The following is a 13,758-nucleotide window of genomic DNA, read 5'->3' on the forward strand; positions in this document are numbered from 1 at the left end:
GAAATGCATGAATTGTAAAATAACTGAGTTCTATAACCAATACCCGTCCCTTAACATACATACATTCAAACATCACTTTTATTTACCCTCGGATTTGAACTGAGTAACTTATATAGCTAATATTTCTGAGCATTTCAACAGTACGCACAGTTCAACGGGTAAAGACCAGACCACGACACCGGGAACTAGTCATTAATGATATTGCAGAGAACCTCGAGCTTAAAATAAAGCGCTCTATATGGTGTGATTCAGCACATCCTTTGCTGGAAAACCAACCATTTAACGCCAAACGAGAAGGGGACGGCATTTTGACACCATTCAAAGCAATACCGAGAACTTTACACTAAAAATACTATGATCTATATTGTGTTTCAGTAGTTTATTTCCACTGAAAAAAAAGGCCATATAAATGCTAATGGCAAGAACAGTATCAACAGCAAAGATGTACTTATATATGCGTGGCCCGTGCGAAATAAATCAGACCAGTAAAATTTGCAGATATATATGGTTATACAGTATCGACAATTTAAAAAATCGACCAATTTTTTCCATGGTCTACTCTCTGATAGACCATAGAAATGGCGCCATAAAATGTCCAAAACTCAAGTGGAACCACGAGCCGTATGCCCTAACGTTGTGTTACAGGCTGCTTCTTTTTCATGGTCTATACTCTCATCGACCATAATTTTCAAAAAAACGCCCGAGAATTCCATAAGTCATTGTATAAAAACGTCCTCTGGCGCCACATTCAAACTATAGACAGAACTTCTCAGAGTTTACAGAGCTAGCCACTTAACAACTAGAGACTGAATATATTGAAACTTTATTCCAGATTCTCCATATTTTTCTTCATTAAAAATACAATTCAGTGCTATTCTTCCTATATATATATTTTATATCACAATAATCGTCACATTTCATCATCGAACTTTTTATCATTTTCTTGTCACAAGCCCTTTTGGCAGTTTCAGTCACGTACTTTTTCGGCGACGCCTCTCGAACTATCACGTGATCAAAGCTTGTGAGTGGAAGCTGCCACTAACCAGGCCGGAACATGCACAAACTCTGGCATCATCCAGGCCAGGGAGGGGTAGGTTCTCTGAAGGTGATACTTTACTTGGCGAAGCGACAGTGGTTGAGCTCCTGAAAGGAATTTATAATGGAATGTCAATTATTGTGAACAAAGTAAATTTCCGTACCATATAAACATGTGATTAAAGTAATGTGTCCGCATACACGAGTCTAAGTATTCTAAACGGATTTGAAAATCGGAAAAAAAAATTTGATTGTCATAATATTCGCTAAAAAAGGTAAAGATATGATTATTTACAAGGCTAAAAAGTTATGAAATTTAAAGAGATACCAAACGTTTTCGATTTGTTGTCATCATCAGGGTGATAATGACAACAAGTCGAAAACGTTTGGTTTCTTTTTAAATTTTATAACTTTTTAGCCTTGCAAATAATATTTTTAAATTTTTAATTTTTACTTTCCATGACTTTTCAAACTTTTCCATGACCTAGATTTGACCATTTTTCTTGGAAATTTTCAAAAACTATCTTGATTTCGGGTACGTTTTTACCCAGTTCTTCACAAAAAATACCCTCCCTAATTTATTTTGTACAATCAATACCATTTTACATGACTTTCCATGACCAACACTTTAATTCCATGACTTTCCAGGCCTGGAAAATCAAATTCTAAAATTCCATGACTTTCCAGGTTTTCCCTGACCCGTACGAACCCGGTAAAATTCGACTGTCTTTTTTAGTGGCAGATCTAGGGGAAGGGGCCCGGGCCCCTCCATGTTTTTGATAAAAAACACTTTTTTAATGACTCCCACCTCACCCGCTATTTTTTGGGGGGTGTACACCCACATAAAAGCCCCCCCCCCCCCCGTAAGTTCAAAGTCTCGATCCGCCACTGTTTTTAAGGACAGCAAAATTAAGATAAAATGATAAACATGAAAATATATTTTCACCAAAACCAAATCCGCATTAACATTTGGGGCATACATAAACTATTCAGGACAAATTTCGACGTTTTGACACTACTCGAGGACCATCATCAGGCTCCTTTGTTATCTCCATGGATATTCTGACTTGAGTGCGTCTCGCCAAATTGAGAACCATAGTTCAATCTCTCCTAAATTAACCTCGAGCATACCAAAACTGCAGAAGGACATCAAGGCAAGGCTTGGGAAAGCCCGCGGTGCCTTTACACGACTCCAGCCTGTCTGGAGATCTAACCAGTACAGCCTTAGAACGAAGCTTAGACTATACAACAGCATTGTCAAGCCAGTTCTGTTGTATGGCGCCGAGTGCTGGAGTGTGGTGAAGAGCGATATGAAAAAGATTAACGCCTTCCACAACGGCTGCCTCAGGAGGATATGCCGCATTTTCTGGCCCAACAAGATCTCAAATGAAGAACTCTACAAGAAAACAAAGAATCAGAGTGTGGTACTTGAGATCAAACGCCGCCGGTTCCGTTGGCTTGGACATGTTCTCAGAATGGACCAAGACCATATCCCCAAGACCGCCCTTAGATGGACACCACCTGGAAAAAGGAGGCGAGGGCGGCCCAAGACAACCTGGAGACGTACTGTGATGGCCGAGCTAAACGAGATAGGCTTGGGGCGAGGCACAACTTGTGGCAAAAGATCGGTCCCGATGGAAGCAGATCGTTGCCGCCTTATGTCCCACCAGGGACGAAGAGGAATAAGTAAGTAAGTATACCAAAACTGCATGTTTTGATTAAAATACAAACCTCCGACATCCTTGAAGCCGTATTCTCTGGCCAACTCAGCCACTATCAGAATACGACCGCTCTTCTTCATGATTTCGGGATCTAAAAAAAGTACAAAATAGCTACACTGTAAATGAGTCATTTCTTGCAGCTGAACGTAAACAAGAGCTTCTCTTTTCCAACGCCGGAAAAAAAGATGCCTGTGCTGTTACAAGCAAAATGACGGATTAAGTGTTAGAGAAAAGGCATAGTTTAAGGGTCAGCATTTTCGGTGTTGAATAGTTAAATTTGTTTTATTTTTCAGAAATGAATAAATAGTACTGTATCTGGAGCTATACCATCACGAGCAGAAAAAATAAAATAAAAATACTTTTAGCTAAGTCTCAACTTGGGTACAGTTTTGGCATGTTCTTAGAATTTTGGTCAACCTCGTCATCAAAGTTTTTATAAAAAAGGTTCTTACAGAAAACAGTCACCCTTTATGCTAAACAACATTGACAATTAATTTAAACGCAGAATACTCGAGTACCTGATGCAAGCCAAGCCACAGCTTTGCCGGTGAATGTTACATCTTCAGGGTTTTGGAAAACAGTGCTGGCTGCCTTGCTAGCCTAAATAACATAACCAAAACAAAGAGGCAATATAACAAGCTTGCTGAAGACAAGGATCTAGCCTGCAAGCAAGCAGTCTTAGAGGTCACCCCTAACAAAATTTAGTTGACGACTAACAAGGATCAGGTCATTTGCTGCGCTTTTCTCATATCATGTAACGTCACCATAAAATAAGGAATATATTTCTTTGAGGGCTGAGAAATGAATTGTGTGTTGGACTACACTACAGACTGTTCTGCTGCTCGGACGGGCTGACCAAAACGTGTTGAGGTGGGGTGGGGTGGGATGCAAAATTCTGGCAAAAAGGAATTGCAAGTAGACTCAAGTTTCCAACTTCCAGCAACTTGTGTCAACTTACTTTAATTACTAACTATTTCGTTTGCCCAAGACTTGCGCACAATTACGTTGACGCGCAATAGCTTCGATCAATGTCAAATTTGCACCCAATTCGATGAACGTTTTTCACCGTCTGGCCACACAACAAACTGACCGCGCGCATGGCCAATCCGACTGCAGACATTGAGAACAATTAATAGACCATACCGTATTTATTCGATTAAGCGCCCTGGGCGCTTATTAAATCTTTGAACCTTGAGAGTGGGTGCTCATTCGAGGTGGGCGCTTATTCGAGGCTGGGCGCTTATTAAATTTTCACTATTTTTAGCAAGTAGTAAGTTTATTTTGTAACAAAACAATAAATAATAACAAAACGTGAAGAGGTACCAAAGCAAACTTTTAACTGTTCATTGAAAGTTTCTGTAAAATACTAAAAAACTCGGTCTTCAGTGAAGTCTCTTACTAGTTCACCTTCTTTGTGGGGTGGGGGTGGGCGCTTATTCGAGGCTGGGTGCTTGTTAACTTGTCCTACCTTCATGGTGGGCGCTTATTCGAGGTGGGCGCTTATTCGAGGTTGGGCACTTAATCGAATAAATATGGTATTCGTATTCTTGGTATTGGACTGGAACTAGCTTGCAATGAAGGCTCATGCGGGGGGAATATCATTAAAAAGAGATTCATGTCATTTGCATTTGAAAAGATTACCCGTATTAGCCTTCATTGCAAGCTAGTTCCACTCCAAGCCCCTTTTATTTCAAATCAAAGATTACCTTTCCCCCCTCACCAGCTTTGTCAAGAACCAGTTCCTGGATCAGTTCAGTCTTTACAGCCCCAGGCCACAGTGAAATACATGCCACATTCTGTTTGCGCAGTTCAACAGCCATGTCTGCAGCCATTCTATCTGTCTGAGTGAAATAATTAAGTTTTAATAAACCTCTTTAAAGCGTTCCTTCTGGTATACCAAGAAAATGTTTTAAAAGTTCCTTTTTAAAAAACATTCAGCTCTTAATTGCACCCTCTTCTTTAGAAAAGGTAGCCTGCGTGGCCGGCATTCAAAGGCGAAGGAGAAGGGGATTTCGAGATCGAAGGGCCAGGTGCGAGGAGTGAGTGCATACCCTTCTCTGATCGTGCTTTGCACTCTCTCCTCACTCCTTAGGCATTAAGCTTGAACTTTCATCCTCCTTCTCCTTTAAATGCCAGCCACACAGGCTAAAGAAAAGGTCACCAAACATAAGTCATTAGAAAGTTTTAGTTGCACTGCTCTGCCGTTGAAATTAAACTAAATAAAAGTTACATAGGTGTCGCCAAAATTTATGCCTTGTTCTTGAACTTTACTACTTCTAGCACCCATGTCCATCTCTAACAAACCATTTCTCCTTACTTAGATGAGATAACGTAGATTTTACAAGTCTTATTAATTTACCAACATAGGTCCGCAATGTGTGCAGAGAGACAGATAATTGTTGTGGTTAGATGAGTGGAATACCAAACTCAATACTGCATCTTGTAAAGCTAATGAACATCACACAAGTACTACAATACATTATTTTATACACTCACTGCAGCTTTGCCCACACCATATGCAACATTGAACAGATATCGTAATCCTCCAGGGGATGAGAGATTGACAATGAGCCCCTGTTTGGCTGGAACCATCATCTTGGATGCATACCAGGCGGCAACATAATTGGACCTTCAGGAGGAAAAATAAAGTTTTGCATTGTTACCATTGTTACCATCAATGGTGGAGCTGTCATCTTGAATTATTTGGGAGAGAAAACAGGGGAGTAGACAGAACCACTCTGGGTGGGGGTTGGGTCCTCTCCCCAGATTTCTCTTGCCATTAAATCATCCAAGAAGGCTGCTTCACAATTGAACGATTTCAGTGCAAAAAAAGAGGAACTGTTTGCAGTCTGATTTTTGATGAGTGGCAAGTTACTTTAGAATTCAGCCAAATGTGACTCCCTATCCTGATGTAGACTTGTCTGGATTTGCAGAAAATTGCCTTGTGTGTTGTGGGATTTAATCACATAGTTTTCTATGTTCTAGTGGCCAGGTTATCTCTACTGTGGTAAATAATGGAGGCAGCGTAGTGTAATTTGGCCAGGGGCTGAAAAGCTTAACCTCTGTAAAGTGACAGGGGTTGTTCACATTAGACTAACATACATTGGCGAAACAGCACGCAACCTCGAGGTTCCTGTTAACGAACATTCAGATGTCAATAAGCAGTCAGAGCCAGCCAAGCACATCAGAAAACACCCTAATCACAAGTTCATGTGGAAAGTTTTAACCACTGCCCACTCATGGTTAAAAAGAAGAATAAAAGAAGTATTCTACATTACATGCTACCGTCCTGAACTAAACAAACAAGTGCAATCACTGGACCTCACCTTGTTACCCATGGGAACAGGTATTACATAACTGGTGTTATCTGAACTATAAGAACGTTGACCTTATGCAGATTTTTTCACTCTGATGATGATCGAACAGATGGAAAACGTTTAGCATCAATTTTAACAGCTTTTACCTTAAGTTTTATTTTTTAACGTTTTATCGGCGAAATGCATATACAATCATTGTGTTCTTTAACAAAGAAAAATACTTTCTCAGTCAATTTTCTTCAAAACATAGAAGCTCTTTAAGCTATGCTGTGCCTCAATAAAGGAAATAAGTGTTCTCACCTCAAGCCTACGTCATTGATCTCATCCCAAATGCCCAAAGGCTAATGATTAAAATAAAATCACAGTAATAAATTAACACATCACATTAGAGATACTTGGTCTTGAAGAATATGGTACAGTAAAAACCTGCATATAAGAACCTAAAACTTAAGAACCTGTTAGGCTAAAATTTAAATTTTAAGCCCCCTTTTCATAAGAACCTATTTAGCCTAAAATTTCATTCTAGGTTATTCTTATTTTTTTTACAAAATGAATTTTATGGACACTGCAGCATGAAAGACATGCATGCTAGTACTTTGGAAAGATAAATTTACTGTATGGTCATCATCTTAACTGTATTCTAGATATAATTATTTGATACAGCAGTATATTCTATATCACATATGCCCTTTTGTAGTTATCTGTGCTGATCGCTGGTGCATTTATCAAATTAAGAACCTATTTAAAAACCTAAGTAGCCTAAAATCCCACTAAAAATCATTTCTATAAGAACCTATTTAGGCTAAGTTGGAAAAGTCTAGGTTCTTATAGGTGGGTTTCTACTGTATCATTTTCCCTGAAATAAATCAGCTGCTTGAAGAATTTAGACTAGAAAAATTTCCGGCAAATGACATTTAAAAGCCGGTACGGTTGGGAGTAGAGCGACTTAACTGATCCCTGGTTAATAACAAAGAAGGGGTTGATAAATAGTTCAAGAAGAGGGTATGCATAGATTTCTGGTGTAGTCTAGAAATGGGTTACAAAATGCAGCTGAACATGGTCTAGTATAGGTTTAGGGTCTCATAGGTCCCAGTGGAACACCCCCAGCTTAAAATTTGCAGAGTAGCCCCCTTCCCCCACCCTTCTGGGTTAGACACATGCTTTGTATGCACAGAGTTACATAAATTATTGTCTACATAAATTCAAGTACGATTATTATATTTAAGTGAAAATATTTGACCTTTGACTTTTTTTTAAAGAAGAAGCATGAGTATTACAATTAATAAAAACGCTTATATAATTAACTTTCCTAATTAGTAAACAGATGTGTTCCTTTAAGGTAGTCATGTAAAATGTATAGCACCAAGGCTTAATTTGCACAGAGTATCGGTAATTGTTTATTGTAATGTGTAGTACTGAAAATCGCACAGACAAGGTAGTCACCCTCTCCAAGATAATTTAATTCAATTAAATAAATGCCGACAGTCCTACTTACCTGTTCATAAAATGGCTTTCCAGCATTCTCAAATATTGCCTATGAGTTAGAGGGAAAGTTTTCTATTTGTAAGCCGAATTTTATCATGAAAGTAAATCAAATTAATTATTAATAAATAATTTCAATTTTATGGCTTTTTGCCACAAATTCTGAAATATTTATGTGAGTGAGCAAACATTTAACCTCAACAGTACAAAAATGCTGACAAAACTATTTTCCTCAAATTATATGCAAATGGAATTTTGTCTCAGCCAGTCTGCAACTTATTGATGAAAAGTTGTAGACTGGCTGCGCCTCAGGAGCATTCCAACACTTACGCTGTACTTCCATTCATCAATGGTGTCACGCAACCACTAACAAGGATTCTTCGAAAGCACGACATTCAAGCTATTAATTATAAACCCCACAAGACATTACAACAAGAATTCCCATCCCCTAAATTTAGACCACCAGTCGAACAACAACCAAATGTGGTGTACAAAATTCCTTGTGCTGATTGTGATTGGTGCTATGTGGGTGAAACCGGCCGTTGTTTTGAAACCCGCAAAAAAGAACATATCAGGAATGTAAAAACCTGCATGTGCGAATGGCTCAATCATTGCGAAACATGCTTGGTCATTTGACCATCGCATAGACTTTGAAAACTCTAGTGTTATTGACAAAGGCTCTTTTCGTATTAGAAAAACTTTGGAAGCTTGGCACACCTCTGCTACTAAGCATGCTGACAATAACTCAAAGCCCATTCCAAGCCAATATTGTATTCTTTTTAAAAAATAGCCTCTTAATTAGCACATTTTTACTTTGCTTTTGTTTTTCATTATTTTCTTTTTATCACACCTTTCTTGTATATATTTTATCCATTTTGTATTCAATTTTTTATCCGTCGAAGGCTGTAGAGCAACAGCCGAAAGCTCATTGTTTTTAATATTTTTAGCCAGTGAACGTTTGTTTTTATTAAGAAAAATACACTATTACCTTAACTCCTTTGTAGGCATTGTTCACAAGAACATCCAATCTTCCATTTTGTTCTCTGCTAACTTTATCAAACAACTGTTTCACTTCCTCGTCATTTCCATGGTCACATTTAACTGGAATACACTGACCAGAACTTTCTTGACCTATCTGTTAATGAATATTACACAACTGCATGTTACAGTAGCTGCGGGATTATGCTCAAACTCTAGTCATGAGGAGAAAACATCTTTCCAAAGGTACCGTACCTAACTAAAGCATTAGTGATTGCCTAATGGGTTAATTGAGCTTACAATGTGAACCAAATTATGCTTAGTGGAAATTTGAGGGAAGATCTTACAGGAAATTTTCCCCTTTCTACCTCAAAGTTTTGATTTGTGTGCATACCCAAGCAAAAATGTCAGAAATGCAATGCCATTGGCAAGCCATGAATGTCTCTGAGAGGCAAATAAATTGTTAACTAACCAGAAAATGTCAAAATTGACAATTATGATACATGTCTTTTTTTCTGATATTAACTCCAGGAGTCAATGGGTTAAAGAGCCAGGGGCCAAGCAAAGAAATGCAATTTTATTTACCTCATCAGCTGTTTGCCTCAATGATCCTGGACTCCCCTCTTTGGTGTCAAGAGTTCTACCTGCCATTAAAAAAAACAGTGTGCCAAAAATGATGACTGCGATAGACCCTGTCTGAAAAGATGGAGGTCTTAACTTGTGCACACTTTATAGTGGGGGTGGGGGGGGGGGGGGGGGGGGGGGGGTGGTACAGGGAGCTCTGAGACTTCTGCTTTCCATACCTACTCCTTCTTAAGTGGTTTCTGCCTCTTTGTGCTATTTCCATTGCAAAATATTACATAGTGTTAGCAAATTTCTCCAGGTTGACCACCACCTTGGGAATTCCGCTTCCCCACCCTCTCTTCTCCCATTCTCCTGGAATCCCGCTCCCAGTCCCCCTCCACTTTACACTTTTAAGTCATAACATGGAGCGAAGTCACTTCAGTTTGGAGCAATCTGACTTTTTTGATGGTGTAATATTTGACTTTGGTTGGGAGTAATCTTACTGGGTGCGATTTTACCATGATAATGGTGCGATCTGACTGTAAATCATCTACTGCTAAAGAACACATTACAAAATGACCCTATACTAGCACAGGTGTTTCAACCAAGACTGCTTGATCTCCCCAGAGACATGGTGTCCAGGGCCATACCTAGCAGGGAGCAGGGGGGGGGGGGGGGCAGTTGCCCCCACCAGGAAAACTAAAAAATAGGGCCCCAATGGGTCCATGTGTTTTGCTGCTAGAGCAAAGTCTTAGGGAACATGTTGATGAAAGACAAGTGAGTCGAGATTGAAATCCAACGTCTTTTATTGTCTGTCACTTGTGTGCAGGTTAATAATTGCACTATATTGTAGTCACTTTGTGTTAATTCAATCCTGATAATTTTACTGATCAATGTTATGTTGAAATCAAAGACAGCAAACATAATTTAATTACTAGTAAGTTAACGTAATGTCTGACATGATTGTCTCTTTGATAAAAAACAGTAACTCTTAACATTAGAAAAAAATCTCAATGAACTCAATGTGATTCTTTTAGTGGCGTTATCTCACTGGTTACCGTTAGTTGTATTTGGAATCATTGTCACAATGGTAGCGTTTTAACAACAACGAAAAAGACAGAATCTATTGACCTTTTAAGAACTCAATGTGATATATTTATTAGTGACAAGACAGTGGTTCTTTAACCACTTTCACCCAAATTAAACACTGGAACAACTAACTCTTAACAAACTTGTTGTGTCACCCTGAGTTAAATATGCAAAATTCAGAAATTATAAATAATCGCACGCGCACCGGCGTACAACAACAGAAAGACGGCGTTGAACGTAACGCAAAGTTCATTTTGAAAGCGAAAGTTTACAAATAATTATTATCATTCGTCAGTCATCCCTTCACGCATGAACACTCGTCGAATTTCAGTGTCTTCACAACAAGATCGGAAGATCGATAAGGACCAATTTATGATTCTGCGAAAGTTCGTTTTCTTAAAGTTTTAGAAATTTGTGAAGTTGGAGGATTCACTGAGGACTGCGTAGCCGAAGATGCAGTGGCTCGCTGGACATCAAATTCTATTTTTCACGGCGTTTAATTAATCTTCCGCACAAAATAAACATGTGGCGCCAGCGCGTCTGGCAGCCAAAAATTCATTTTTCAAAAAACTTTCCGTTTCGAGCTATTTTATTTCTTTGTTTTCGACGGTGTGCACCACTGAATAAGTTTCTTTCCCATTGTGATGTTACTAGTATTAATTCGTTTCTAGCTGTCTTTTATATAGCTCGAATACAGCTACAATTAGCGGTGCAGCCTACCAGCATGGTATATTCCTTTCCAGCTGTCTTTGCGTGACAAGTTACACGTTCATACATTTTATTTTAAAATATGAAGTTCAGAGTTAATACAGTACTAGTATGCTGTAGACAGTGTAGACAAGGTGAGGGTAAGTTTATTTTCAAAGCGAAAGTTTACAAACTGTGCACTAACCGGTCCTTTGGAGAAAATATTTATGACCTTCGGCGAGGTTCCAAGTCTTCGCTCTTTTCGTAAATGATGAAAACTGCAGAATAATTTTCTCATAAAACTGGAGTGGTCGCGCCACAGTTTGTTTTCTTTCCCAATGCGATATACTTTTAAATCGGTTTTCTGTTTTCCAACGTGTCCAACGTGGTTTGCGTTCGAATACTTTGGCCCGTAACTTCGAATGCGATCAGCGCTACGGTTCATTGGTTTCGATTTTGTTTGTTCATGGATTTGATTGACATCGGTAGTTCAGATTTCTCCTCTGTTACGGCACTTACACCTTACACCTTACGGCACTTACGGCACAAACTTCAGCTCTCAATGTGTTTTGCTTGCAGCCATTGCGGCTGCAGCAAAACACAAAAACTAAAAAAAAACTAAAGAAAAAAAAGAAAAACTAAACTAAAAAAAACCCAGTTGCCTCTCCCAGGAAAAATTGCCCCTGTAGACAAAAAATCCTAGGTATGGCCCTGGTGTCCTTGCCCCTCCTGACAATATAGATGGCAGATGCTACAAAAATAAAATGTTAATGGGTCATGTAGCAGCTCTTGTAAGAACTCACATGAATAGCTCAATACCCTTCGAGTGAACAATAGAACAAACAACAGGAGCAATGCCCCTAGCCCCCAAATCATTAGCAACTGCTAACTAGTGGACCAGTAGAATTACAAGCTTATGTGTGGGTGGGGACAGGGGGGTCTGAACCTTCCGCCTCCTGTTCCTCTTACTCCCGCTTCCCGAACCTTTTACTCCCACTTTCCGCCTATTTCTGTGGTGGTTTCCATCTCTTTGTCCCATTTCTATTGTGAAAGAAAGAAGAAATGTTGCGAAATTTTACTCGTTTTCTCACAGTTCCTGCCACCTTAGGAATCCCATTTCCTACTCTCTCTTCTCCTGCCTCCCGCCCCTTTTTTCCTGGGCTCCCTACCCCCTGTCCCCCTTCACTAATGAGAGCTGCTACTACACTGCCGATGTTAATTACTAACCTGTAATGTAAACAGTAGCTCCTGCCTTTGCCAGCATCAAGGCGATGCCCTTGCCTAGGCCCCGTGATGCTCCTGTCACAATACATACCTTTCCAGCCAGGGAAGGGAGTTCTGATGCCATGCTTGGTAAATTTGCAAAAAGGACAACTATGAAAAAGAAGCCTTGCAATTATTGCTTGAAAAGTAATTCCAAGTACTGGGTATTTATGAAGGTATTTATGAATATAAGAGCAATGTGACAAGTCCTTTCTGTTCTAGGTTCCATTCGCCTGTCCACCCCCCACCCTCACCCCCCTCTTTATAGCCACTCTGGGAATTTCAGTTCCACCACAAAAACGCATTATGTATCAGTCAATTCCAAGCGAGATCATGCCCCCCCGGGCAAACCCCCGGGCATTTGACTTTTTTCAAAATGTCTGATCAAATTCCCCACTATGTGGGCCAGATGCACGGTCAAATGCCCCACCGGTCGGGGCTGAAATGTCATTGTGAGTCGGTTTTCTCGTTGAATTACGGCCGTTTTGCCTACGAGTACGAGCGGATTTGCTAACAACCAGTTACCTTCTCGTTAACACTTGGTCTAAATGGACACTCATGCCCCATTTATCGGTCAATTTTGATAGGAAAAGACAGAAACGTTGAAATTAGGTACTTGCATTAACGTAACCAAATACTGACTTCACGCGCTTGAACTCGCTAGCGTTTTTATACTTCATGACACATTTTGTCAACGGTCAAATTCCCGACCATGCGGGCTTCTGTTCGATCAAATTCCCCACTATCTGGGCCTCAGTAGCGATCAAATGCCCGGGGGTTGCCGGGGGGGGGGGGGATGATCTCGCTTGGAATTGACTGATACATTACAGTCATTGTTGGTCTGATTAGTGATAGTCCATTTCTACAAATATTCTACTCGACAATAAGCATAGAGCTGTTCACTTCACTACTGAGCCAACAAATATCGCTAGCCAAATAATACTGGACCAATAAAAAACTCAGCAAGATCCGAAATCGTGGCCACCCTTTGTAAACAGAAATTAAACTACAAAAGATAACAACTCTTGGAGGATTACAACATCAATTCAACTATATATAACTGTAATTATTCTAAGACTTCTAAGCCATAGATCAATCTATGCACGAAAAGGTCTAGGATAATCACCCAGGAATTATAGTATCCTGATGAAATTATTTTGAGCTGTTCAAGAAAATACACGTCGAGTCAGGACCTTTTAATTTCCCCGCGGGAATTTATAAATTCCCTCGCTCACGCCTAAGCAAATAAATAACTTAGGTTATTTATGTCATAAATTGTCCGTTTTTTATGCAGTGAAGATTTGTAACCGTTAAATAAGGGCGTATTAAAACGAAACATACGAACCTTACCTCGAGTTGTTTGCAAATTGACTCGAAGAAACACAGCAAAGGACAAAGTCCTTACCAGGTCAACACTCTGAAATCTGCATGATCATGATCACGTGTCATCTTTACTGTCACGAAATCAGGGTCACGAAATGTTCCGCAAATCTGTGACACTTACAGGGGTACGGTTGGAACACTGAAAATTGTGTCCCCCACTGAGGCTATTGGGTTGTCTTAATATCGACAAACGTTGTCAGAATATTTTTGAGAACTCTTATTATGTGATTTCCTATAAC

The 13,758-nt window shown here is 39.6% G+C and overlaps 1 protein-coding gene across 1 annotated transcript; it reads right to left on the reverse strand.

The window, feature by feature from the left end:
* Positions 1-807: 807 nt before the first annotated feature.
* Positions 808-13,572, reverse strand: LOC144649650 (dehydrogenase/reductase SDR family member 1-like). Its single transcript, XM_078509200.1, has 11 exons — positions 13,487-13,572; positions 12,101-12,247; positions 9,119-9,177; positions 8,544-8,690; positions 7,569-7,607; positions 6,374-6,414; positions 5,253-5,385; positions 4,463-4,597; positions 3,275-3,356; positions 2,767-2,847; positions 808-1,143 (listed from the first exon to the last, which is right to left on the reverse strand). The coding sequence occupies exons 2-11, from the start codon at positions 12,219-12,221 to the stop codon at positions 1,013-1,015; spliced, it is 969 nt and encodes a 322-aa protein (XP_078365326.1). The 5' UTR covers positions 12,222-12,247; positions 13,487-13,572; the 3' UTR covers positions 808-1,012.
* Positions 13,573-13,758: the final 186 nt, after the last annotated feature.

This window comes from Oculina patagonica, chromosome 4, assembly GCF_052425735.1.
Source record: "Oculina patagonica isolate OP01 chromosome 4, crgOcupat, whole genome shotgun sequence".
Classification (NCBI taxonomy): domain Eukaryota; kingdom Metazoa; phylum Cnidaria; class Anthozoa; order Scleractinia; family Oculinidae; genus Oculina; species Oculina patagonica.

Coding starts and splice junctions, on each gene's coding strand:
- LOC144649650 (XM_078509200.1), bottom strand. CDS start 12,221: ATGGCATCAGAACTCCCTTCCCTGGCTGGAAAGGTATGTATTGTGACA. Junction 7,608..8,543: donor ATGCCTACAAAGGAGTTAAG/GTAATAGTGTAT, acceptor TCTAACTCATAG/GCAATATTTGAGAATGCTGG. Junction 2,848..3,274: donor TGTGGCTTGGCTTGCATCAG/GTACTCGAGTAT, acceptor TACTTTTTTTAG/ATCCCGAAATCATGAAGAAG.